The sequence below is a fragment of the Acanthaster planci genome, linkage group LG02 (genome assembly GCF_054643075.1).
Source record: "Acanthaster planci isolate LZ-2023a linkage group LG02, COTS_SCS, whole genome shotgun sequence".
Taxonomy (NCBI): Eukaryota; Metazoa; Echinodermata; class Asteroidea; order Valvatida; family Acanthasteridae; genus Acanthaster; species Acanthaster planci.
The window spans coordinates 28,565,873-28,592,288 of NC_141778.1; the positions used below are offsets into that span (position 1 = coordinate 28,565,873).

Consider the following 26,416-nt stretch of genomic DNA (forward strand, 5'->3'; position numbering starts at 1 on the left):
GAATGTACATGAAGCAACACACATGTAACATGTCAAGGCAGTCATTCCATAGGAGTTCATTCATAAAACACACTGGCAAATGACTACAATTGGTCACGCAACTGAGGATTCTTTTACAGTATCATCCACAGCCACAACCACTGCTTTCAAGCCCAGGAAGAGAGAACAGTGAAGAATATATTTCAAACAAACTTGGAATCAGATGGCATGTTTTTCTTCTACAATATCTTGATTCCAATAAGTCAGATTTATTGGCTTGAATTACCCAAAATGAAATCCAGGTAGATCATTGTAAATGAATTTGTTTAATATTAATGTTTAATATTAATGTGTTAATTAAATTTTTTTCAGTTAAAAATTAAAAGAACAATTACAAAAACTCCAAGCATACTGTGAGGTAAAAATTCCCATTGTTAATTCATAAACAGTGTTTGTAAGATGCTCATTTTTTCTACCTCAAAGCCGTAAAATATTTCACACCAATTTAATTTTTGAATTCATGGGGTACATAATCTCCTAATCAAACTCTGTTTCCTTGTCTCATTTTCAAAGAAACAAAAAAGCTACCTTTGAAGACTACTCACCATGCTGTACAATGGGCTGCCCTATAGGCTGGCCTGATATCAGCACAAAGTGACAGGCTTCTGAATCCTGTAGGGAATCAAAAAGCCCCAAACTAAGAAGATACTACCACTGAATGTGGACTGGTAAAATCATTAATCAGGAGATGGAGCAAATCCTCTGCAATGACTGTAAACAACTGTACAAACTCGATAAAAGCCAACAGTACATGTGAAAATGTATGATATTTGTGCAGTAACTTTAAATTCATTCACTGTTTTGCCTTGAACTCAGTCAATAAGATGTTGATGAATTCAACTACTTCACAGATCAGTGCCTCCCTCCCCCAAAGACATGTGAAAATTTACCAATCTATTATTTGAAATGAACTTATGCCAATGTAAATTAGTCATTTGAGATGCAGATCTGGCCTACTAAGAGTCAACATGTAGTCAGGGCCTTCAGTCCTCAACTGCCATTACCTTATTCTCAACATGTACATGGTCCCCATCACTCAGCACCAGTGTGTGGTGTGGTTCACCTTGTCTTTGCTTCTCACCAGTTCCTTTGTACCAAATTCGAGAAATCAAAAAGTTCCTGAAACTTATGGTTTAAAACTAAAGCAAACTGTACACTTTAAGTCGTGACTAAGTATTTAGAGGCCCAGTGAACACTGAGGTATTACAAACCATCATGGATAAATAGGATGATGCTAGCTGTATCTACCAACACGGTACATATTTAGGACTCGTCATCTTTTGCTTCAAACAGTGTATGTATGATAAATGAGTTTGAGACTGATGGGACTATCATAGGCCTACACTTCTTCTCTGACGTTTTCAATAAACAACATGATTCAGGTATATGTTTGTGCTTAATATCAAGAGAATACAACTGCATCATTGGGGCAAACCTTCTATCTCAACAGAACAGAGTTGGCCAACTCGTACCCCATATGTCAGCTACAGCAAAGCATTTGTCTGTGCATATTACTCACCAAAGAAGGCCTTTCCAGACAGCACATAGACAAAAGCTGTCCAGCCTTGAGGGATGGGTTGATCTAAGACAGCCCCCTTCTGAAGCGTGAAATCCAAGTAAGAGGTAGGTGTTCTAGTACGAACCTTGGACTGCAAACATGAAAAAAAAGATGTTAAGTCTCTGCTATTGTAAAAAGCATAAACTTAAGGTTATACAGACATTCATATCAAAAATGACCCTCTTTGTCATTTCAAAATGGACATCTAAAGCCACTTCCAAATTACTTGGCTACGGCTGGAAATCACTGATGTCTGTTGGGTGAAATATCCATAGCTACAGTAGGTAACAGCTTCAACAGGCAGATGGGTTATCTCTAGTTACAGCCAAGTAATTTGGGCGGGGCTTTTCTACCACTATACCTGTACTGATAGCTTAGGCAACGCAACATCTAACGCAAATATGCTGCCCTGAGGTTTGAAGACAAATACCTCTCTAGGCCAGCATTTCATCACAAGAAATCGTACAGATTATTGGCCGTCAAGATCTGAACAACCAACGAGTTAAGCTTCACCGATACATCAGCAGCTAAGGTGAGCAGTGACCATCTTACCTTCTTGCCGAGTGCTTCTCCAGCGATAACCCTTACTTTGACTCCATCTTTCTCCACCTCGGGGATATGTTTACTCAATAACTCCTGGTACTCTGGCTTCACCATCTTGAATTCACTGGCTAGATTGACCCATAGTTGCAAGCCATGGCACATGTCCTCAGTGGCTGGCATTTCAGAGTGGACGATGCCTCGACCTGCAGTCATCCACTGTGTTATGAAAATAATAGTAAGGGTTTTAAAAGTAGTACTTTCATGTACTGAAATGCATAAATAACGACAGTAGTTGAAAGGAAATATCCTCCTACCGCAAGGATATAGATAGGTGTGAATATCAGTGGTCCCTAACACATAAGAGCCCCCCAATGGAATGTTTAGGCAGGGCTTGATAGATAGGCCTGTGCCAGGCACTCGGCTACCTAGGTACCTGCCCATCAATTTTAAAACCCGGTTCTATTTTTCGGGCTGGGTAACCATAAAAAAATTAATTCTATGAGAAACTTTATAGTGAAGGGCTGAAAAATCACTATGCTGCTGAAAACCCAGGTTCAGAGATCGACAGAGCTAATTTTGTTGCAAACTGAAGGTAACAATTTCTTTTAATACAATGGCGGAGGGGATTCCCCTCTGACGTTCAGAACAATGTGCTGCTTCCTATGTATGAAAGAAGAGCCCTCTTTCAGGCACATGGTCTGCTCAGGTTGCATGCAATGCCATTTGTTAAGTGTTCTTTATATTTTGAGGGTACACAGGTACCCAGTATTGACATAAAACTGGTACTCACTTCCAAACATACCCATAAACGCACACCACTAATAAAAGATAGCAAAAAACCAACAATGGCTAGAAGCAGCTATGATGGAAGCTAGCGTGCGACCTGTATGTTTCTGTAGTTTCTGTTTGCAATGCAATTTTTTTTATGATTTTCTCTTGTTTCTGTATCCATTCAACCAGCTGTGCTGTATACTAATCATGCCATCACTGACTTGATTGATATCAAATTGGCTCTAGGGAGATCTCCACCACACAGACTGACATTTCTGGCCACACTGCCTTTGTGTTCTAAACTTCTTACCATGATGTCACCATGACTAGCCCTAACCTATATGTATGTTACCATTATTACAAGATACTTTGTGCACATGTACTTATCACCCCAGCTGGCTACACGTACATGTACATGATATCTCGACTTGATAACTCTGACAGAACTGACATATAGGTGGGAAGGAAATACTACTGGCTGACAGATTCCAATGATTCAAGAGTATAAGGTTCTTGTGTGTGGACTCAATTCCTGTGGCAACATCTTATTCTATATTTAATACGCATGTAAAAAGCATTCACATTGGACTGCTCTGAACTGCCCCTTTGCACTATTCCAATCATTCTCTGTTTCCCTCTAATTTCAATATCTATCAAGAACATACAAAATAATAAACATGAGATATAAAGATTGTGAAATTAGGTTTTAATTATGAAATTCAGTCATTTTTACATTTCTTTTCTCTTAAATATGCAGCAGTGAACATCCTCATGTTAACAGCAATGTCTCCGAGTGCAGTGTCACTGGCAATAATGGGCAACAAACAAGCCACAACAGCTAACATATCCCCTCTTAGAGAGAAGCAAGAAGTTCGGCATCACTATTTTGGTAGACAGTGGAAGCAATTTCAATGCAAACAGCTTCAAATGAGTAGTTCTTTATGAAGTTGGTCAGAAACCCTGCATTTAGATGTGCTGTTGGTGACTACATGCACACTGTTCCAGGTTTTCTAGAACCCATTACACCATGCAGTGGTGCTAACAAATGCAGTACATGTTACTATGGTCTACCTTCCAGACCACTTGGTTAGAAAGTGGTATGGAAATCAGCAGTTAAAAGGACAGGCATTAAAAGAGAAGGAAAATGCACCATCCACCCTGGAAGGCTACTGGCAAGGACTGTTTTAGGGCTAAATAGTAAGATGCCTCTTAGGAAGGGTAACTTGTCTTAACTCGTGACTTGTCTTTGGATTAATTTCACCAAACGTATGACGTGTTCAACAACGCCTAACTTCCTTAGCAACACAGCTGAACTCATCTTAACTTAAGATCAGTCTGAGGGTCGTCTTATCTCATTGTTTTTTATGTGTGTTTGGATTTGTGCATCATCTGAAAATTATTGCCATGAAAGGCTAGTGCTGTCTTGGAGTTGTAATACATACAGTGGAATGCCACTATAACGAACATGACAGAGTCCACCAAAAAAGTCTGTTATATACAGTCGTGCAATAGCGATTTGCGGTCACAGATGCAAGTGTTCCTGGCTCTGGCCCATTTAAACCTGTGGCAGCCTTTGTCCTGTATGCTTCTGCATGAGGACGCTGGTCTAACACAGTGCAAAAATTCAAGTTGCAAATGAATTATAACAAAATTCATACATTTTCTTCAATGAAAATCCACTTCCTTCAAGGTTCACCTTTCTGGCAGTTCTCAGAGGAAGTCAAATTGCTCAGTTTCCCATAATTTTTTTCCATGAATCATCTCTTTAGAATTGAGTGCAACATGCAGCAGGGATACAATATGGGGACGAAATGGCTCACTGGATTAATAAACGTGTTAGTATGCTACTCACCTGCAGATCACCAGGGCCAATGATGCCCGAATGACCAGCGAAGTCTTCATGGGCAAACTTGCCTGACAGCATGTAGGATACCTGACAAAACATTGGTTCAAGAACTCTTTATTTGGTTTCAAGAAATACACGTATGCACATAATATTCAATAAATACTTGAACTTAGCCTAACATGAGTGAGAAATATTACAACGGAAACTGGAAGATGGAAGGAAGTTAGGTTCAAGGGAGAGCTACAGAGGCTTCCTGGTGAACCTGCCAAGAGGATTTTGAGATTTTGTCTCAAGACATCTTTCTCAGAGTGCTTGATGCACACCAATCCACTTAATTCGGTTTGAACCATTAACCATAATCCCATAGGTGTACTGTACGTAAAATGATATTGAAATTGGAGGATTGAAGACTGTCAGGCTTATGGGATATAATTTCAGGTCTAGGAGCAGTGCTGTTGTACTAATGTTGAACCCCAAATTGTCATGGCAGGAGTTTTGATCTTGTGACAAAATATCATTGTTCAATAATGTTCTGTTCTCCAGTTACCGTAAATATGATTTTCCCTTCCTTTCTTTCTTGCTTCAGTTTTGATTTTTGGGAGTATGCTGGTGCAAAGATGGATTTTCAACATTTTGCACTTTATCCCTTATTCATAATACATGTACCTCAGACAGTCTTCCTATCCAAACACATTCAATTGGACTGTGTACTAACATTTGATAATGCCCACTGAGAAATGATAATGCCCACTGTGTACACTGGCACCTGGATACAAGACAGTTTGATTCTGATTGGTCAAGAGTCTGTGTGTATGCGGCTCGCTACACACATGCTAAGTCCATATAAGGAGATTCTTTCAGACAACTTGCACAAGGAATATACATGTACCATGAAATGGACAAGGCTGTTTGGGAAAATGAAAGTAAAATTCTTTGACAGAATCATTGGAAATCCATCATATATTAACTTCTTTTAACTCTCTGACTGAAAAAGGTATTTATGAATGGGAATAAAAACTTCTACATGTACACTAGTTCCATAAATTGTTGTCAGAGAGCCATATTTATGGAAAAAGCATATTATATTTGGCCAAGGCTTTCAATGTTACGCATGTAGGGAAGAAATATAACTGATGAACGTTACACTATCTTTATAGGTCTTTGAAACATGTCTTGTATGTACAAGAAAAATAATAAACCATTTTGACAGGCGTAAAGAAATGTCTTTGAGAAAACAAAGTATGCTTACTGTTTCAAATCCTCGATGCGGGTGATCTGGAAAGCCACCTGGTTTCTTTCCTTTGAATTCATCTAACAGTAAGAAGGGGTCCAGATTTCTCAGCTGATGAAGACCAAAGGACATGCATAAAGGATGGAAGACAGTTTCATTGCAACAAGCTCTTAGGTACATACTGGTAACCATAGACAAAGGCTGTGGATTATACTGAGGGAAGGGATAAGGGTTCTGGGTTTCAGTCCTATTCACATGACCCTCCCATCAATACTTTTATATGACAGTGGCTAAATGCACGATCTCCACTGCCCCATTTCAACAGGATGCTTTATTCCCAGTAGTAATGGCATTGTTCAGGGCTGACGTATTTGTACATGTACATGCATATCAAGTGTACTCCTGTTTGCATATCATTTAACGCAGTGTATATACATGTACACACCTTATGACAAGAGCAAGTTTTTTAACTAAACAGCAATGAGAAAGACCACTGAAGCAACCTTGGTACACTCAACCAAAAACTTAACATACACGTATACATGTATGTATACATGTACAGTATGTTATGTACGCGTTATGGTACAAGTGCTGGCAGATTCCAACGTTTAAAGACCATTGAAAATGCTACGGAATGCCAATAGTACAAAAAACATTGTTAAAAAAATAACACATGATAAAATACACCAGGGAAAAAATGGCTACTATACTGTACAAAAAGAGGGAGTTCTTTCTGCAATGAGATCATTGAGTAATTAAAAAAAGATGGTCAGTTTGGAATAAAAAATACTAACATACATTGTATGATACTTACAGTAGTATCAATCTCTACAAGACGCATCCAATGCACATTTACATGTATGGGAATTTGTATTGCCTTTTGTTTATCTCATGCCAATTTGTGCATCTTATGGTTGGGCAGTTGGGCATGATCAGTCCATCAGCATGATTGCACAATCTCATGGCACTCACTATCAGTCAATCCTGTATGCAATTTCTGACTTAAATCACTTCCCTTTTTAGTAACAGTCTTCAACAGCCATGAGTTAGAAAGGAAACCAGACTGCCTGATGACCAAATTAACAACAAATCATTCGATAAGATCAACAGATAGCACAAAAAATGAGTGATCACACAGATCAACTGATTGTGCCCAACATTAATGTCATGTGCTTAATAAGCAAGTGTCAGCAAGACAAATGCTTGAAATACCACATGGTTAACATTACAGTGCATTTACAGGCTCCATTTATATAGTACGTTAAGTAGCCCATGGGATTGGGCCTGCACTGCTCTAGTGTAACACACAACCAAGTCCTGTCAGAAATCAAGAGCTATACATACCTCAGGTCTGCCTACACTGCGCCTGACACGAGCCCCAACACCCTCTGCCTGCTCCTGGCTCAGAATAGCTTGGGTGATGTGCCTAGACATGGTGAAATTGGCAGTCCATATGTCCACTCTGTGTGAATTCTCCAATGTGACGATGTGTACTTCTGAGTGGTGGTCAGCCGATGATAAAATGACTGACTGACTGACAATCAGGAGTGTGAAGATGTGAAGGAATGTTGTCACCATAGGATACAATCACTGTTGAGGAATATGAAAACCAAGCATTTTAAAGTACACTGCACGTAAATCATTTTTTATGAAGTAATGCACTAGTGCAGACTTCTTACCAATTGATCAGTCAGTTGACAAGGGTGAAACACTACACAATAGAATAATGTGTAATTGGTTGTGGTCCTTCTATCTGCATGACCAGGTACATGTATCTATGCATGACTGACAATTAACAACTACGGACTGCTGTGATGTGGGACATGACATTTTGAAAACTCAAGGCACTAGGTGTACCCAAGAGTGTTCAAAGCATCACATCCCACATAACTGTCAGTCATATCTCTACCTTGATTTCTTCACTTACATGTATAAATACATGAATTTCGAAGGAAAATTAAGGGCGACAAAGGAATATTTGAAAATCAGTGGTTAGCAGCCCCTGCTTTCCTGTACGCTGCTGGGGCATGTGCATGTGATCATTCTGGGCCAATGAAAAACACAATATACCAGACGGAGGTATGGCAGTAGCTACTGATGGCTACATTACCAGGTGATGGGTGAACATGTACATGTTCAGTTGTCCAACACTTACCACTAACAATAACCTGAAACTCAAAGTGTGATCAACCAATAGTAAAAATCCAAAGGCTTCACTCTACAGATACATGTAATTGCAGCAATTTATTCATAAAACTCTGTTAAAGGAAGGCAAGCCACAATACCTTGCCTCAAGGAAAAAATGAGTTAATTTTAGCACAAAAAATGCAAAGTCATGTGAGTCAGCAATTCTTGAAATGTACACTTCACTGCCCAACACTGTGCAGTAAATCGTGCACAGGCCCACATGTATGGATTGTGTACAAAAACTTTAACCATATGAAAAGGTAACTAACATGTACATGTAATAATAACCTGTTGTAACCACAGAGGTTTTGCACCTCCATGTTCTGATGTTACTGTTAAAAGCTTTTCTTGGGCATCCCTAAGGTGATTTTGCATGCAGTATGCAGGCCTTGAAAGTGATTCATTACTGTGCAAAAATGCAAATTGTTTCCAAAGCACACCAGGTCTCCCATTAGTTGTGTTTTCTAAATACCAGTGGCTGTGTTTCCTATTGGCTGCATAATTTCTAAATACCAGTGGCTGTGTTTCCTATTGGCTGCATAATTTCTAAATACCAGTGGCTGTGTTTCCTATTGGCTGCATAATTTCTAAATACCAGTAGCTGTGTTTCCTATTGGCTGCATAATTTCTAAATACCAGTAGCTGTGTTCCTATTGGCTGCATAATTTCTAAATACCACTGGCTGTGTTTCCTACTGGCTGCATAATTTCTAAATACCAGTAGCTGTGTTTCCTATTGGCTGCATAATTTCTAAATACCAGTAGCTGTGTTTCCAATTGGTTGCATAATTTCTAAATACCAGTAGATGTGTTTCCTATTGGTTGCATTATTTCTAAATACCAGTAGCTGTGTTTCCTACTGGTTGCATAATTTCTAAATACCAGTTGCTGTGTTTCCTATTGGTTGCATAATTTCTAAATACCAGTAACTACGTTTCCTATTGGCTGCATAAAAGACAATTATCCCATGAAGTCAGGATAAAGGATAGGGATTTTGAAATGACCCCTAAAACTACTCGTTTGTACTGGAATTCTAACCTTTACTCAAGGCAGCAGTTTCTCAGCTTGATTGGTGCCCATCCCAATTAGGAGACAGCTGGAGACTTTGTAGGGAATGGGAATCTTTGCCCCATCGAGTCAAACACTAACCATCATGACTCCATTTAAAAATCGCATAGTTTGAGGCACAGCAGTTGTGCATGTTGGAAGATTGCGCTCAAAGTTATCAGTATGAGTATAAGAACAGATTTCAGTATACGCAGCCCAATAAAAATTACGACGGCAAATTCTGCACTTTCAAAGACTGTGCTGAACAGAGTTATCATGATAATACAGGAACTAAGTTAACGCAGTTGTGCTATTTAGCGTCATCACACAAGTAGCATCAAAAACTTGAAAATATCCTCAAAAGATTTAAAAGCTGACTGATCATATTTTAGAAACTCAAACATTTGCCACTGCACAAGAGAAACAGCAGATTTGCTTCCAGATTCTTGAAGGAAAACGAAAAGTGTTTGCAACATTTGGGGGCCGCTATGAATCTTTCTTTTCCTTTCCATGCAAAAAAAAGATGGAAACGAGTTAGGCTGTGTGAGCAGGCCCCACATTAGGCTTAATGCTCTGCATACATGGGTACAATGGCTCATGGTAGAAAGCATTATGGGTAAAGTGGGAGGAAGAAAAATGGGGTAAACACTGTCCCTTTTTCCTTCCCACAATGCCTTTGTAACATTATGCAAAATCACCCAAGCGCATGCTGAATTGAGGCTTATTGTCACTCATCTTCCACACTCAAATATCATTCTAAATAAATGGGATACACTGTCACGACTGTCTGGATATGATATGCCTACATGTATGTAGGAGCCTAAACAATTTTTGCACAAATACACTTGAATAACGGTGTTCATGACATTTAACACCCTCGTCCCTGTCCCACTAGTGTGGCACGGACTCTCGGTACCGCTCCATCCCCATGGAGTGGTAGCAAGAGTCCATGCCACACTAGTGGGTCTACGATTGGTCAAGCTCCCACATCACAGCTGACAACTGAGAGTACATGTACATGGTGCTGCTGACTGTAGTGTGGATGGGCAAAATTCTCAACAATTTCACAATTTTATGAAGATATTAGGCCTAGGCCTGAGGTGAATAAACCTCCCTATCTAACTTCACCAAGATTAGAAGGCATTTTGTAGGCCTAGGTTGCAAAAATAGCCATGATCGTTATGATGGAAGGGTAAGTCGGCACAATCAAAACTCATGGGATTGGGCGTTCAGTTTGTACATGGCTATCTAGAAGGTTCGTAATAAACCTTACACTGCAGTTCTAGAAGTAATTCTTGATCATGCATATTATATTAACAGTGACAAATTGAGATGACAACACCAAGACAAGGTCAGTCATTGTCGGTGAACATGGTGAAGTGCCTAAACAAGCGCAATCTACGGAAGAACCCTATTGTATTACAAGGGAACTTTTTAAAATCTTTATGAAAGTTCTGTCCCTGATCCAGCTAACTGCAAGAGCTAACTCAACTGACTTACGTTACACACAAACTCAATGCCATGTCCTGCGACTGGACATTTCGACGTACGTACTCGGGTACGGGTTCGCCCGCCTGTGCACGATAGTTGGTTCAGCCGGTCGGTTTGACATGAGGGCGCTATAATTAAAACACAAGTTAATTTTACTCTAAAGCAAAGCTCTAAAGCTCCATGTAGTCTGTTCGTCCTCTCGCAGATTGAGTCGACTGCACGCCAAGTAGGCTAGCAAGCGTGGCTAGGCCTAGTTCCTAAAGATCAGTGGTAAATTTGTTTTACACTCTAATAATCTTGGAGTAGGCCTTCTCTAAATGAACACATCAACTGCACATAGGTCCTGCAAATTTTCGCGCATTCATCTTTCTCCTCGTAAATCTGTTGAATGTTGTCTTCCATGTACGTGTAGTTCAGGTCTTGGTGTGCGTTTGTGTACCCTACAGTTCTGGGGGTATGCCTGTCTCTTTAATAGAATGGAGGATTTTACATTTCAGTTTTTCACATGGGTAGAAGTTCCTAGATGTCTGACGGCGAGAATGCACTTGCACTGCTAAAATACTTCTGGAAACCAGTATGATCAGGAAAGAATTCCAAAATACTGCATGGGTGATTTTTCACAGTGCTAGAAAGGCATTTTGGGAAGGAAAAGGGAGCAAATAGCATCCCTCTTTCCGTCTCACAAATCCCACAATGCTTTTCTACCATTGTGCAAAATCAGCTATGCAGTGTAAGGCTTTCATACATATGCCCCTTGACCCTGTGCGCAAATCGTTTGAAACTGGTCTGAAAAATTTGAAGTATTTTCTATGTGAATATCGCAATATTTTCCGTGTTGAATTTGACTTTTAGGTCATTCTAATGCTTTCAAATGGCTGATAACTAACTATAGGGGAAACTTAGTGGCATCCGTACATGGGATTCTTGTCCATAACCAAATGAAGATTGCACCCCCCCATGTGCCTTTTGGCCATTTTACTGTACATAGGGTCCTAATGCAATCTGTGTTTTTGTTTTGTTTTTTGAGTCAGCCTCTGAGGTGAATCACTTGTCAGGTAAATTTCTCACGATACAAATTCCACTTTCCCAAAATTTCTCATGAGGGCTGTCATGAGGTACATGTAGGCCTACTCAGCTGTATTTCCAGAAACTTTCTGTACAGTAGTTCGTAGACCATGAGACGGACTGTATTTGTTTTTGTTTTTTAATGAGATTTTTTTCACCAATCTCACATTCTTCAGACAACTTTGATTGCATCATACACCTTGAATACAGTGCTACTTGAATGACTGATGTTATTTTGGCACAATTGTAGAATACCCCACCATTCGCATGAGTCACCTCCTATCAAGCTAAAAGGTTCAAAATGTCACACTTGATTGCCCTCATTAAACATTCACAGTGCACCTCATAACTGCACCATGTTGTAACTGCCAACCGGGTAGTTGGTTTGGACTTCACAGTTTTTAACGATCCCTATTCATTTGTGTTACTTCATTCTCAAAAAGTTTCCCACTCATTTTATGTAGTTTTGACTTGATTTTTTTTTTCTAACAGGGACTCCTACCATGTAGCTAGTTATTTCAGATTTTTTTTTAAGTGGTGGGGTATCCATTATATACAAGATCAGGTGGCCCTCTGCCTTATTTGTCATGTTTGTAATATTGCTTACAACTATAAAAAGTACATGCTTTTTTTCTTTCAAAATACAGAAGGTGCAACAGTTCCACATTTTTGCTGTTGTAGGATCACTTACTTCAATAATAATTCATTCTAGTGTAGCCAGGCCTTTCTTAGAGATTTGTTTACAAGTCCAATGTCTATTGTATAGTCAAAATGTTCCTAAAACATAGGCAATTTACGATACAGTGCACCGCCAAGAGGTTGACATTGAGAAGCAGTGCATAGTGGGAAATGGTCAACAAGTTTTCTTTGTTGGCATCATGCAAAGAACTTGAGTTATTCCTGATGGTTGTTTGATTTATAAGTGTATTTGTAGTATCGGTTTTAATTAGGAAGTTGTTTTTTTAGATGGCAGAATGCAGTTTCCATTCTTCAAAAATTTAAAAACTTGACAAAAATAACCATAAATTAATGTTTTTTTGTCAACAATAAACTTGAAAAATGGCCTCTCAAAGGCAAGCTGTTGTTGGTGCACAGCTACATTGTCAATGGACTTTGTCATTTTGCCTCAACAACGAACCCCATAGTTCTAAGGATACTTAAGTCAGAAGAGAAAGTATGGATATTGCTTTCAACAATTTTGACCACAATACATTTTTTTAGTCATTTTGTGACAAACTGTTGAGAGAAGTTTAAACAGGTACAATTCTAGTTTCCTTCCGTATATAGTTAACATTTACCATTTTTCTTGATAATATTAGGTTCACTTTAAAAGACAGCAATCCTTAATTCTGAAACAACATTTTGGCGCATTTAAATAAATCGTAATGCCATTTATACATGTACATTGGTTGTAAACAGTAAGGGTCCATCAGGTGACAGTTTTGTAACACTAATTTCTATCAGAAGAATCTCTCCCCCTCCCCCAAAAAACAAGCGTGGAAATTTACTATTATATGTATAGAGTGCCCCAGTCAGGCTTGGGATTTTGCAGGTGTGATGCCTTTCAAGAAACGTAATTTGGTCGCTTTGCAGTTCTTGGAGTAATGTCTGAATTGCAGAGAAAAGCTCAGATGAAGGGTGTATCTAGCAAACTCCCTCCGATGCCACCCAAAGGGCCTTCCTCAGGGTCAAGGTAAGAACCTCTCAGACTTCTGTTTTAATTGAAGTTATTTTTCAAATTTGTTTTTGATTCCAGAATTGCTAAATTAAATGTTGTCAGGGATTTTCTGTTGTTAACTGTGTGGGCATTTGTGCCAGCATCCTTCATGAATCCTAGACTAGAGCCCAGCCGAAATCCAGTTGTAGTGTCTTTGTCTTTGTTCTGTTATTTGCAAGTGGCATCTAATCCCATGCTAAGTACCAATGGTTGAACTGTGTCTTCCAATCATCTAGATTGGTTTGGAGACAATTGGAGGGATAGTGCCAGCCTTAAAAAGGGCTTGGCACAGAATCAAAAATTCCAAACTTCCTAAATGAAAGAGGTTTTTTTTATGGTCTTTTACAAGAAGATAATTTTTCAAAGTACTTTGATTTTGATGCCCATAAAAGAGGTGGGGTCAAAACTCAGTGTATAATTCTCTGATGTCTTTGCAGTGCATTTTTTAAAACATGCTTCACACTCAGGACATTTTTGATGTCCCATCATCATTTGACACCAATTTGTGACAGTTTGTCATGTCATTCTTGTGAATTGTAAGTGTCAACATATTCTCATAATTATTCTAGTAAGTCACAGTTTTTTGTTAAATTGATCATCTTATCCTAAGGAGTTTGTCTCTGGGACTGGGACATCCCAGAAAGCGGGACTTTTCACAACTACCATGGAGTGACTACTTTCACTCATGCCAAGATGTGGAAGTTGACAAAGACAATATATCCTTTCCTAGTCCATTCCATTACTGGCAATTGTAAGTCATGCCTTGTGGTTTGGTGTACACATCCAAATAAGTACCTGTGCTTGTGTCCTTGAGCTAGACATTTGTCATGGATTACACCTCTGTACCCAGCAGTGAAGGGCTCATGAAGAAAGAGGGGTGGTTGTGTTTGAGTTTGGGCAATTGACAATGCAGTGCACCATCAGTGCTTGTCATAGAGAGGCCATTTTTATGCCTTGCCCATGTGAAGTTAAAGGACATACTTTGTCCACCTGTTCCTTCCATGGGTGCGCTAACCTTACATACCCAGTATGGATTTGTGAACAAACAATGTCCACACGATGCAGGAAGGGAAGACAGTCTGTGGATTCATCCATGTCCACAGGACTTTTCCCATTCTCTGAAATAGAAGTTTGGAAGCATTTTGGGATAAGGGTCATCATCGTAAAAAGAAGAGGAAAAGTCAAGGAACTTTTCACAAAATCCAGCTGAAAATCGTGTTCCCAGTTCAAGAAAAAATGAGTATTTTACCAAGTTTTCTGAACTGCGCAAAACATGGGAATGTCCGTACAAGGTATGTAGTGTAAAAAGGGGTGGGTAGGCATTGACCGCGTTCAGGGGACAAGTTCTTTTGTTAGGGAAATTTGAACCAAGTTGTGGGGACATTTCTGAGTAACCTTTTGGTCCCCACAAAATGGGTGAAATATTGAGTGTATATGAGTTAATGGGTGTTTGTGAGTTTGTTTCTGCATTCAATTGGGGACCCTGATTAATAGAGGACAATAAAGTCCCCGATTGACAGACGGTCCCTGATTGACAAAAACTGTGTACAAAACATATGGGTGGTCTTCTAAAAAAGTTAAAGTACAAACAAAAGAGGAACAATAGGGGGTCCCCAGTTGCAGGCAAATACACGCTTGCATGTGTGCGAAATTTTCTTGTCAGTGCAATAACTCAAGAAATACTTTGTGTTTAAACTTCAGTTGTGGTTTGTGGATTACACTTTATGATCCTAAGAAACTTAAGAATTTGGAACCAATTTGGAAAAAACAAAGGTCAATGTCACAATGGCTAAAACAATAGAAATCTCATTCAGCCAATAACTTAGAAGTATTTGCAGAGGAATTTCAAATTGGGTATGTGCATTCCTTGGGTAAGCCCACAAGCCCATTGTATTAAAGCCTAGAAGGTCAAAGATAAAGGTCACAGTTTGCCATAAGGTAAGACATTCTTGTTTGTGTTCAAAAAATTAAAGATGAAGATGTAGGCATGGTCTTGATGGAACATTTTGTTGTTTGTCAACACACCATTCTTGTTCAAGTTTACAGTTCACTGGTGCATAGCCCCCTTGTCGCAATTCTGGTTTGGGTGTATTACTTGAGTAGACAGCTCGCGAAATTTTTTGATAGATAGGGACATTCCATGCAGTTGAAACAAGAATGGAATAATTAAAACTGCTACTCAAAATACACTCAAGAATCTTTTCTCTGACAAACTTTAGGAGTAATTTAAGTTCCTCATGTGCAGCTGCCAATAGAATTTGTCAGCCGCGTCCCACAATGCAAACTGAAAAACTGCCATTCCATGAGAACCTCTTGATGGTCCACTGTGTTGCGGATCACACTTAGTGCATTAGAATGACACCATGGGACCGTGTACTTCTGTGCAAACTAAGATGTTAAAAGGAATGCCTGGTGAGCTTGATTAGTAGACCAACTCGAGTGTTAGCACAATTTGTTTTTCCTTAACAAGTGATTTTACATCTTCCGTGTGTATCGACGAGGTGCAGAGGGTCCTGTGGTGTTGTTCCTACACGGTGGTGGTCTGTCATCGCTCTCATGGGCTGTGCTGGCAGTAAGTACTTATTGGGAGTATTTTCACATGCTCATTTGTCTGGAAGTGGGCAACAAGCAAAAAGGAATTGGAGAAAAAATGGGCATTGTTCTCTGAGGGCTGAAAATTAATGGAACAAGGTTTTGACTTTCTTCCTCCTTTCTTGTCTTCAGTCTCTAGTCACTAAGTCAGTCAGATGTCAATGTCTTGCTATGGACTTCAGAGGTCACGGTAACACAGTGACACCCAATGAACATGACCTCTCAGCTAGCACACTAGCAAGGTGAGCAGATAGTTACTACATACAAACCAAACCATTGAGGAATTCATTGGCAAGACCTTGTAAGTGAACTAAGTTTAACTTAAAAAGTTAAAAATAAAAAAAAAGGCAATACTGAAAACTTTTAAAGACGTAATGCATTTGTTATCATTGTTTTTTTCATTTGCAGAGATGTTGGTAACGTCATTACAGCACTCTACGGTGATGAGAATGTTCCACCAATCATCATGGTCGGTCACAGTATGGGCGGAGCTATAGCCATTCATGCAGCTGTGCAGTTTCTGGTACCATCTCTTGCTGGTTTGATCGTCATTGATGTTGTTGAAGGTACGTTTCAGAAGTGTACTTTGAGGGAAGTTTATTGCAATTTTTGTGCCCGGCATTAGATGTATTGGAAAGATGTTACAGGCATCAGAACCCCATCACCACAATGCTATGGATTTTTTTTAATTATTTGTCTCCAAACTAATATACCGAAATAAAACACAATAACATCACCTTCATGTTGCAATGTAATCAGGACTCAACTTTCATAAGTACTTTACTTTCCATCATTTTTTGGAGGTACAGATCCTTTCTTCTTTCATTTTCTTTGAAAGGCTAAACAGTTGGAATGTTCTTTCATTTTCATGCATATTAAATGTGAACCAGTTTTGAATTGCAGCCAGTTGATTTATGTCATATTCACTATTAAACCCACCTTGACTGCTGTGATGCTAGTTCGACGTCAAGGGGGAAAGGGACTCAGTACTACAGAATGCTAAGCACTATTTTAGGGCATGTGATGTTTCACCATAAATGACTTTCGAAGATGTTAGGTTAGGAGATTACCATAAACCCCCTATTAATAGCAGGTCAAATGGGTCATTCCATGAGGTTTGGGCACAATAGTGATGGTGTCAATTGTTGCATGGGTTCCATAAAAATGAACAGCTATTTCCCTGCATGTGGATTCCAAATTGACATTGTTAAACATCTTGCAAGGCTGAATGCAGAGGTGTGTGTTATTTTTACGGAGTAAGTGACCTACTCTACAGGTCATGATAGGTGGTAAAAGTTACCGATGTAACAAGGACACCATCACAAATTGTGCCCCAACCTCATGGAATGACCCAAATGGGTCTTGTTCTTTTCAGTCAGTATTTTAAATGGTCTTGCCTTTGGTGTCCCGACCCAATTTTAACCACTTGCTGCCTGATGAAATTTGAAGTTGCATGATTTGAAACCCGGAAATTTTCAAGTTTATCCATTTTTAAAATTCTTCAAAAATTCATAACTTCATTTACTGGACGTTTACACCCACATAAATGACTGTCTGGTTTCTAGTCTAATCAAACAGACAACACCTATTGATACCAGAGTATTTCAGCCAGGCCTGCCGCCTGGTAAAAAGAGCCCAGATTGTGTGGTGTTACATGAGATTCTTTTGTTCCCAAAACTGGCACAGTGCGTTACTGGCATCTGTTCAATAAGGGCCAGATTAGTGTGCAGCGGTATTGTATTACTAATCACTGGAGCGCTTTTGTCCCTGGTGGTCATCCGCTCACGCTGCAGGCCAAAAACAGTGGTATAATCTTTCAAAACAATGACGGATTTCCTCCTCTATTGACAACTGAAAAAATGTTAAGAATTCCCAGCAGCTTGGTCTTTTGTTCCCCAGTTCGTGTATAAAGCCTATGTGCCTGAAACCGGGCTCCTGGTTATGGTTAACACTTGCAAAAAATGAATCCCACGTATTCAAACCTGCTGTAAACCCAGTATGAAATACTGTCTACACATGTATGTGCATTACAGTGCCACTCAAGGGTAAAGCCACTGTAAAGCAGATCAGTCTTCACTTCAATGCAAGAATATTACTTACCCAATACATGTACAGAACTGAATAGCTGAGAACCATTTAGAATCAGTATATGTGTTGTACGACATTTTTGGCTGGTAACAGCTCAGTAAAATACTGTGGGAGAATGTTGTGAGCTGTTCCGCAGTTTTAAACATCAATACTCTGCTTGTGCGTTTAACTTGTGAGGTGTGCTTTTGACTGCCTCACTTAGGTACTGCAATGGAAGCACTTCAGGGAATGCAGAGTTTTCTACGAGGGAGACCCAAGCAGTTCAGATCATTAGAGTATGCCATTGAGTGGGCGTAAGTAAGCACATCATGTCAGGGGAGTGTTTAACTGTGGCAAGCAATGGTGTTGAGGGATCTTTGCCAGACTCAAGAATTTGTTGAATTTGGATTTATGGGAATGACTGAGTGAAACATTTCTGGTGAGGCAGTACAGGTTGTAGAAGTGTGTCTCAGTGGTCTGGATGTCATTGCAAGAGCAAAAATTGATGTATTGTGATGGTGTGTCCTCTCTGTGGCTAATCACATTCAAACCACATAGCAACAGATGTCAAAAAAGAGGTTAATGTCTGAATATGCTGGCATCGGGAGTGCAACCACTGCAGATTTCATGAAACATAGCAGACTAGTTTGTTTTGAATGTTGCAATGCATGTCCTGAATCGTTCCACTGGATTAATGACAGGGTCAAGAGTGGGCAGATAAGGAACCTAGAGTCAGCCAGAGTGTCCATGGTGGGACAGCTGAAAAGGTACGGTCATCCTTAAGCTAGGAAGGGGTTAGTGAGGAAATATTTTGACAAGTTTTCTTTGCTGAATGTGTCCATTTACATTGACAGTCCCACAACCTCCAACAGTTGGAGTACTCAGGACTGCCCCAGAATTGAAGTTAACCCAGCAGTCACCTAAACCATAGTCTAGTTTCTTGGTCAAACTTTAGTTGCTTTGTTACAAAATGAATTTTACCAGTTGAATGCTTGTTGAACAGGATCACATGATGTGGATGGTTTTATTTCTGGTATGAAAAATTCTTGACTAGATATCTCTTCTTTAGCTTTGAGGCTTAGTTTATGGGTTCTTTGAGTAAATTTCTAGCAAATCTGTTTATCGATAAAAGTTGCTTTCACCCTTTGCAGGTAACATCTGCGCATTACATGCCTAGAATCTTTGGGGGAAAACAAGTACCATTCTAATGGCTGAAATAGTATAAACATTGGTATTTTTTTATGTTGTAGGTGTCCCTGTCCAGTTTATCAACTGTCTGTTCAAATTTTTCTTCAGATGTAGTCAGGAATGCCAAACTGTATCTGATCAGGTGCCTAGCTGTTCAGCAAGTGAAGCAATTGCAGAGGAAGACGAGGAACTAGAGAATCCCAAAGATGCCAGCTCACCCACCCAACAACAAGAGGTAGGTGGTATACAATCGGTCTACACTATCAGTTCTTGAGTTCATCAGGTCATTGAGGAAGGACAAAGAAGGAGTAACTACTCTGGCACATCACGGTACTCGACGATCATCGCCGCCTCGTCAGACGAACAATAGTAACCATTCCAAAAATACCTGATAACAAGGGGGCCAGTAATATCGTAGCAATATTTGTGGTGGTTTCTTTGCAATTAAGTTCAACTTACTGCAGTGACCAGGAAATCGAAAGAAAAACTAACATTAAATTTACTTTTGCCGTCGTGAATAATTTTTCTAAAGATTTTGATGCACTTTTCCATTATCCATGCAATGTTTGTAATTTTATTTTGTCACTCCAAATCATCAGTTTTCAAAGTCTTTGTACGAATTTGGCTAAGACTGGCCAACAACATGTTGACCACCACAGGACAGTCAAGTTCATAAAAAACAAAATGCTCTGTTTCCTCACAGGGAGTGATCATGTGATTTCATAAATACCCTTTTGTATAAATTCTGTAATAAAATGATTCAAATAAAACACAAAATCTTATAAACAACTTGACTATTTATTCCCAAAATAAGTCCTGAAGAAAGTGTTCAATGAGGGCAGTAACCGCACATGAACATTTCAGGTACACAGCCTAATAAAAGCAGCTGCGGGTGATGTTGTGGTCAGATCACACCAAGCACCAACGATGGCATGAATATTCAACTTCCTATACTGCAGTGCACAACGTTTTAAGGATGTAGATTACCAGTGAAAAATTGCGGCAATGATCATGGGGTACAAAGGGGGCTTATGGTTGTGAAACAGGTGGTGCGTAGCAAGCATTCACTGCGCTCTGGTTATGGACATACTGGGTATGCCAGAAAGCTTTAATTGGCCAGATGTTATAGCCCAGGCAGTTCAAACTCCTTCTGTGTCCTTCCTCCATGATCAGGTACTGTAGCTTAAAAGCTTTGTGCATTGTGCTATCGACTAGTTCCAAGCCCGGACACTGTCCTTAGGTATTTGGAATCAAATTCTAATTTTTGGAATGAAGTTTGAGACTAGTGAGATGTCATGTTGCACAGTGTCAGGGGCTGTTCGTTCACAATGCCAAGGGGTCATGATGTCTGTGTCTTTGAGCAAGATAGTTAACCACAATTTCTTCTAGGCTGTAATAGCAAAACCAGAAATGTGTTTTTCTGTTTGAGTTGCTGTATTCTGGGAATGATAGAATATCTGTGGAGAGATATATTGACTTCAAGCTACTTAGTATGTTATAAGAGATTCCAGCGACAATTGTTTGATATTCTATTTCAGGAAGTCTCAGCATCAACCTCGGTACCTTACACGTGGAGAGTGGATCTCTCAAAATCAGAAACCTACTGGAAAGGTATAATAAGATGTCTGAGGTGTTTAACTGCCAATTAGGGACTGTAGATCACTCTCTGTATATTAACATTCCTATATTTACTTATGGAGAAATATTTGATATCTTGTTTGTGCAGTTCGGATGCACACTTTGAGTAAATACAAATAGGCCATATAAATATGTTGTATACCAATTAGTGGGTTCACTTATATTCTGTATTTTAAAAATGTTTTAAGTGTGAGGCAGCAGCATAAATGCAATGATGTCAGTTGACATGAAGCAACTTTAATATTAGGTCATGCAATGTAGCTTGTACGTTTAAGTTGCCATTGATTCTGTTGGAGATCTGAAATGTGTATCCACATTTTTATTGCATGTGATAAATATTTGAATTTATTGATTGTTTCTGTGCAGGATGGTTTGAAGGCATGTCCAACCTCTTCCTTTCATGTGCAGTACCAAAGATGCTGCTCATAGCAGGTAAGAAATCATGAGTAGTGTCCTTTGTGTCTGTTTCCACAGTGCTGGGGTAAATGAGCTCACACTTCAGCTAGTTGCTTCATTACTGGTCACCCCATGAATTTCACATTGAATGGGCTAGGTTTAGGGGACTTAACAACATAAATATTTGGAATTTTATAGGGCCATGAAATTTGGAGAATGGCAGGTTGGTCACTGTCAGTGAAAATAAGTGGCTCAGCTTCAAAAAGGCATTGATGATGATTTGGACCTCTTGAATTTTGAAGGCTGCTGTTAGAAATGACACACACACCTATGGAAGCCACTGGCTGAAGCCATGTTCAGCTCTGTAGTTAAACCCATCACAAGTCACTTCAAGTTCATGACAAGTTATCCAGTCTTGAGTCAGAAGCTGTTCAAAAGAACTGTGGCAAAAGCTTTCCTTTGTTCTTTTGGCCCCGTTACTTATGACTGATCTTTTGAAAAGACTTGCCATCTGCTTTATTGCAACACTGGCCATTTCCCATAGATGTGTGTTGCCCAGAGTCACAGTTAATTGATTGGGCATAACCTAGCATAGATTTTGTTTATTGGACCTTCCGCCAGTATGTCAGGTTACATCAGAAATGGAGATTATGTATATGTGTGTTTTCAATAGGTGTAGACAGGCTAGACAAAGATTTGACTGTGGGTCAGATGCAAGGCAAGTTCTGGATGCAAGTACTACCACAATGTGGCCATTGTGTGCATGAAGATCAGCCACAGAAGGTAGATATGGCTTGCTGCAGTCAATCGCTAGGAATTCTCAAGAAACAAAGGGGATATGTCATTAATTCAAAACTTGCATATCGAATATTGGTGCTTTGCTGTGTTGAAAATGGTGTGTAATTCTGAGTGGGAACTGCAGAAAAAGAGTGAAGCCAAATTGAAAGAGCTGATTCAATGACGTGTAATTTGGGTCTTTAATCAAATCCAATGCCAAGACGGATTGTTTAATACCAAGCATACATGTTCATGGGGGAAAAAGAACAAAGGACTCTTGTTTTCTTTTAAAGTCAAACACTTTTCGAAAAGGATCCTTTAAGATACATGTATGTACTAGTGTACTGGAGAGTGTTACATCATAGAAGTAAAGGGAAACACAATGTGTTGTCCATGGAGGTATTGTAAAACTGGGAAATTCCAAAAATGAGGGGGCTATTTTTTTTCATGTCCCTGTCACATCTGACATATGATTTTGAAAGTTCACAACACGTTTTCTAATTTCTAGGTGTGATGAACTAATGCAGATCACCTGCCAAACAAATAGTAATAGTTTGAAATCAATCCCAGTGATACTTCAGTGTCAGTAACAAAGGTCAGATGTAACAGGGACATGTCACACTTTTGGACCCCTATTTTCTGGAATTACCCAACTCTGATTGTTTGTGTAAAAGGAAAGGACTTGAATTCTGGACTTGACGGAAAAGTGATATGGTTTATGATGGTTTACATGTGTGCTTTGTTTCACAGGTTGCTGATATCTTGGCATCTTTCTTGGTGAGGAACAAACTTGCTGAGGCAGCTGATGAGTTTGTTCGGTGAGCTTGCTTTGTGAACAATAGCTTTATGTTGTGCTTATTACCATCATAGGCAAACCTTGAATATACTGGTACTCTGCATTTGTTTTCCAATATTTTTAAATGACAATGACTTTTTTCTCTCTTTCAGACCTTCCCCTGCATGCTGACAACAAGACACTTCCAGATTGCAGTGAAGATCAAGCTCTTGTCATTTCTTCAATATTGGCTGTAGTCATGGCATCTTGAGTGTGGAGGCAGTGTAAGGCAGGAAGGCATTAACATCACAATGCTGATTTCTATGCAGTACCAATAATCACCCATGGGATGTTGTCCACACTTCATTATTCCATTACTCCAATCTGTACATGTGGACTATGGAACTTACCTGATTTTCGCAGGTTTTGGCTAACAAGTGTGAAGCTGTTAAGCACCTGAAGATGGCACAGTTGATGACATGAACAACTTGCGCTCAGATACTCAGATACCATAATGTTGGCATTAGGCGACTGACCAAAAGAGCACATGCTGCAGAAATGATCTCTCTGTGCTGGCTACCAATTTAAACATGACCGCATCCAAATATGAGGTCAAGAGCTGGGCCTTTGTCTCTGCTTGTGGAAAAATACTGTTTATGGCTTGACGTTGATGATAGACATAGCCACAGTCCCGGAAGCCAGTGTTTGACGTGGCCAGTTTTACAGAGGGGTTGACATAAATGAACAAGTCATCCTGCGATTGATCTATACAGCCGCTCCAGGGGTTGGTCTGTGTAAGGGTTTGGGAGGAGGCACAGATACGCAGCTGTTTGTGATTGCAGTGCAGTTGCTCTGCCAACATGTGAGTTTGCTTGTTTTCTTCACAGAGTAGGTGTTTTATTCTCATGAGGATCCCATTTTATTCATCGTGCAACCTTAGGTTTAAAGCACTAGGTGTGGTAACTTTGAGGATATTCAAAATATTAGGTTCTGTCTCAAATGATGTTTTGGTGATTCAAGAGACATTCCACATACAAATTCCAAAGTGACATGTTACAAATAGATACCAATAGATTTAGAGTAAGTGCACGTAGTGGTGACCTGCGATTACTGTTTTCATGATACGCATGTTTACATTTTCCTGTTTTACTCTTGTAATTTTCTCAAATTTGTTAGGCCCTCGATGCCATAGTGGCAGCTGTAAACGCATCTCTGTAATAACTGTTAGTACAGCAACATTGCTAAATGCACAGACCATAAACTTGAAAATGTTGCAAAGTAAGATCTCACACTCACAGCTCCTTAAAAAGTGACCCAGAACCTTTCTGAAGGCATCCTCCATATACTCCACCCTATTCCTCTTACCCAGTTCTCTTCTTCCTCATCTAGTACATCTGTGCCCTCTATTGTGCGGTTTTCACATGCTGATCCATCTCAGTGTTATCAACAGTGTTAGCAAGGCTGCCTTCTCTTTCACTTTAAACTCACTTCTTATGGCTGTTTGTTTTACTTTAACCATGTTCATACTTTCCGCAAAGTAATCATTCAGGCTATCTCTGCAAAAGTGGCCATGTGGCATTTCTTTGCCAAATGCCTGCAGAGGGTGGGGCCCTGGCCTCTGTAGGGTGGAGAACGAACTCATGGTAAGAGCTGGATTGGATGGACACACAGCAGCTTAGATTGTCAGGGTTTCTCTTTTATAATGAAGCCCTCCAATCAACAGTCATCAAATAACCTGGATACCCAAAGGTAGACATGCTCTGAATAATGCTGCACAGGACTAGGTCGAAGCCTCATAATCTTGGTTAAGAAATCTCCTCTCCACTTGTGAAATCTTCTCTCTGCAGTGAATCTGTCATGGACAAGAATGAGACTACTCAAGTTCAGCAAGATTATGGGCCTCATGGGATATCAACATGTGGTGTAAATAATAAACGTAGGATGGCCTTGATTGTCATAAAAAAATCTGCCTCGAGAAGAAGCACCTCCCTGATCAGTTGAACAAAGCCAGGTTGGTCAGGAGTGCTCATCAATCGCTATATTATTTTATATGAGCGACGACACTCATTGCAATGCATGCATTACTATGTACCAGAACAGTTTACACATGTGCAATATTACCTTGTGCATACTGTTTGAGCCCTATCACTTTGAGCATCCATGCATGCATTGCCTGGCATTTCTTCATTAGACCAGGCTATCCAGCCAGACCCAAGGTCGTTTCATTTCATTTGGACAGTACAAGAACTGTGGCTATGAAGGGCGTTGGGCGTGACCAGTCTTTCTGTGTGCAGTCAGTAACATTTGTGACCGTTTAATTGCCAGGTCCCTAATTTTGCCACCTATTGTTGAGTCTCATTGCTTTTCACAGTGAGCGGCGAAATAAGGGACCTGGCGACTATGCCTTCACTGACGTTAGAGGTGTACATCAAAACTTGGAGACTCTGAAAAGTCTATTCATTTGAAGACACAATATTTCCCAACAAAGGGACTTTTCCACAAGCGGACTTCCATTGATAAGCCTGCACTCCATAATTAATTTGTTTGGTTCAATTATGTAAGTGTGGTTTGTTCAGATGAGTGTTTCCAGTTCTTATGAATTTTGACATCATTTATATCATTATTTTGATCGTGCTTCGACTAGGGACCGATCATGATTTTTTGAAATGTCTTTAGGTGATCAAAACACATGAATTGATAGAGGGTAAGAGTCTGACTAAAATGCTTTTTTAGATGGGGTCAATAGGTGATTCCATTGCCGAGATACACCATTTCAAAAATTTGTGACTTAGGGCAATTTTGGAAAAATTGGTCAATGTGAATAAAGGTTTCTGAAGACCTCTTTTTCATTGTTTATGACCTAGTTTTTTGTCATAATCAAAGTAGTAAACAAATTCCAACCGCTACGAGACCATTAATACAAGCCTGAGAACAACCAAATTGTGTGTACATTATATCATTATGGAGACCTTTCCATCCGTCAACACCAGAGTCTTTGGGACAATGTTGAGTTCCATGACAACGATATAAACAAGTTGTTTGTTTAATAATGGTAAACAAGGGCAGGTTTTTATATTGGGATTGTTTCTGTGGAGACTCTTCACCTTTTCCATGCCAAAAAAACCACAAAAGTATTTTTCATTTTCTTTATATAGTACCTTTTATTTGTTAACCATTTGTTTATCTATATTTACAGAATAAACTGCTGTAAACAAAGTAATAAATTCAACAATAAAAGAACCAAATAATACAAGTCTGACAATTACAGTATTTTCCATTCACGATGTGAAGTGATTGTGCTTTAATTCCGTCTGACCCGTTTTTAGTTTTCTTCCTATTTCTATTACACGTCAGAATACAAACCTGCTGTAAGCAAAGCAGCTGAGAAATTCAAAATTATTTAAATCATGAAGTACAAGTCCAAAACACCACCAGATTTTTGTAAACATGTTGCTTTTTGGTTGCAATGGCTGTCTCCATGCCAAAGGG

General features: G+C 39.5%; 2 protein-coding genes across 9 annotated transcripts in view; one reads left to right on the plus strand and one right to left on the minus strand.

The window, feature by feature from the left end:
• The window catches only part of pir (pirin), a 29,893-nt gene extending 19,046 nt beyond the window's left edge, over positions 1-10,847 (minus strand). Inside the window, exons 1-8 of one of the 3 annotated variants that reach the window (XM_022231122.2) lie at positions 10,722-10,847; positions 7,333-7,578; positions 6,007-6,099; positions 4,764-4,844; positions 2,150-2,356; positions 1,559-1,688; positions 1,044-1,126; positions 585-651 (exon numbers count right to left, since the gene is read on the minus strand). In XM_022231122.2, the coding sequence (XP_022086814.2) occupies positions 585-651; positions 1,044-1,126; positions 1,559-1,688; positions 2,150-2,356; positions 4,764-4,844; positions 6,007-6,099; positions 7,333-7,566 (895 nt within the window). In that variant the 5' untranslated portion in view covers positions 7,567-7,578; positions 10,722-10,847. Of the gene's footprint in view, positions 1-584; positions 652-1,043; positions 1,127-1,558; positions 1,689-2,149; positions 2,357-4,763; positions 4,845-6,006; positions 6,100-7,332; positions 7,579-8,143; positions 8,307-10,721 lie in introns of those variants that run through there. The other 2 variants (XM_022231123.2, XM_087133087.1) reach the window with 2 other exon arrangements.
• Positions 10,848-10,851: 4 nt separating this feature from the next.
• ppme1 (protein phosphatase methylesterase 1) lies at positions 10,852-26,189 on the plus strand. Of its 6 annotated transcripts, XM_022231131.2 has the most exons (15): positions 10,882-10,982; positions 11,744-11,767; positions 13,371-13,470; positions 14,105-14,210; positions 15,974-16,066; positions 16,219-16,328; positions 16,495-16,652; positions 18,377-18,467; positions 18,855-18,920; positions 19,450-19,576; positions 20,880-20,952; positions 21,346-21,411; positions 22,049-22,158; positions 22,903-22,970; positions 23,101-26,189. In XM_022231131.2, exons 3-15 carry the CDS (start codon positions 13,382-13,384, stop codon positions 23,117-23,119), a joined length of 1,176 nt encoding a protein of 391 aa, XP_022086823.2. In that variant the 5' UTR covers positions 10,882-10,982; positions 11,744-11,767; positions 13,371-13,381; the 3' UTR covers positions 23,120-26,189. The 6 variants fall into 6 exon arrangements, with proteins under 6 accessions (XP_086989210.1, XP_022086820.2, XP_022086821.2 ...); XM_087133084.1 differs by lacking the exon at positions 11,744-11,767 and having other exon boundaries at positions 10,852-10,982; positions 14,108-14,210; XM_022231128.2 differs by lacking the exon at positions 11,744-11,767 and having other exon boundaries at positions 10,853-10,982.
• Positions 26,190-26,416: the final 227 nt, after the last annotated feature.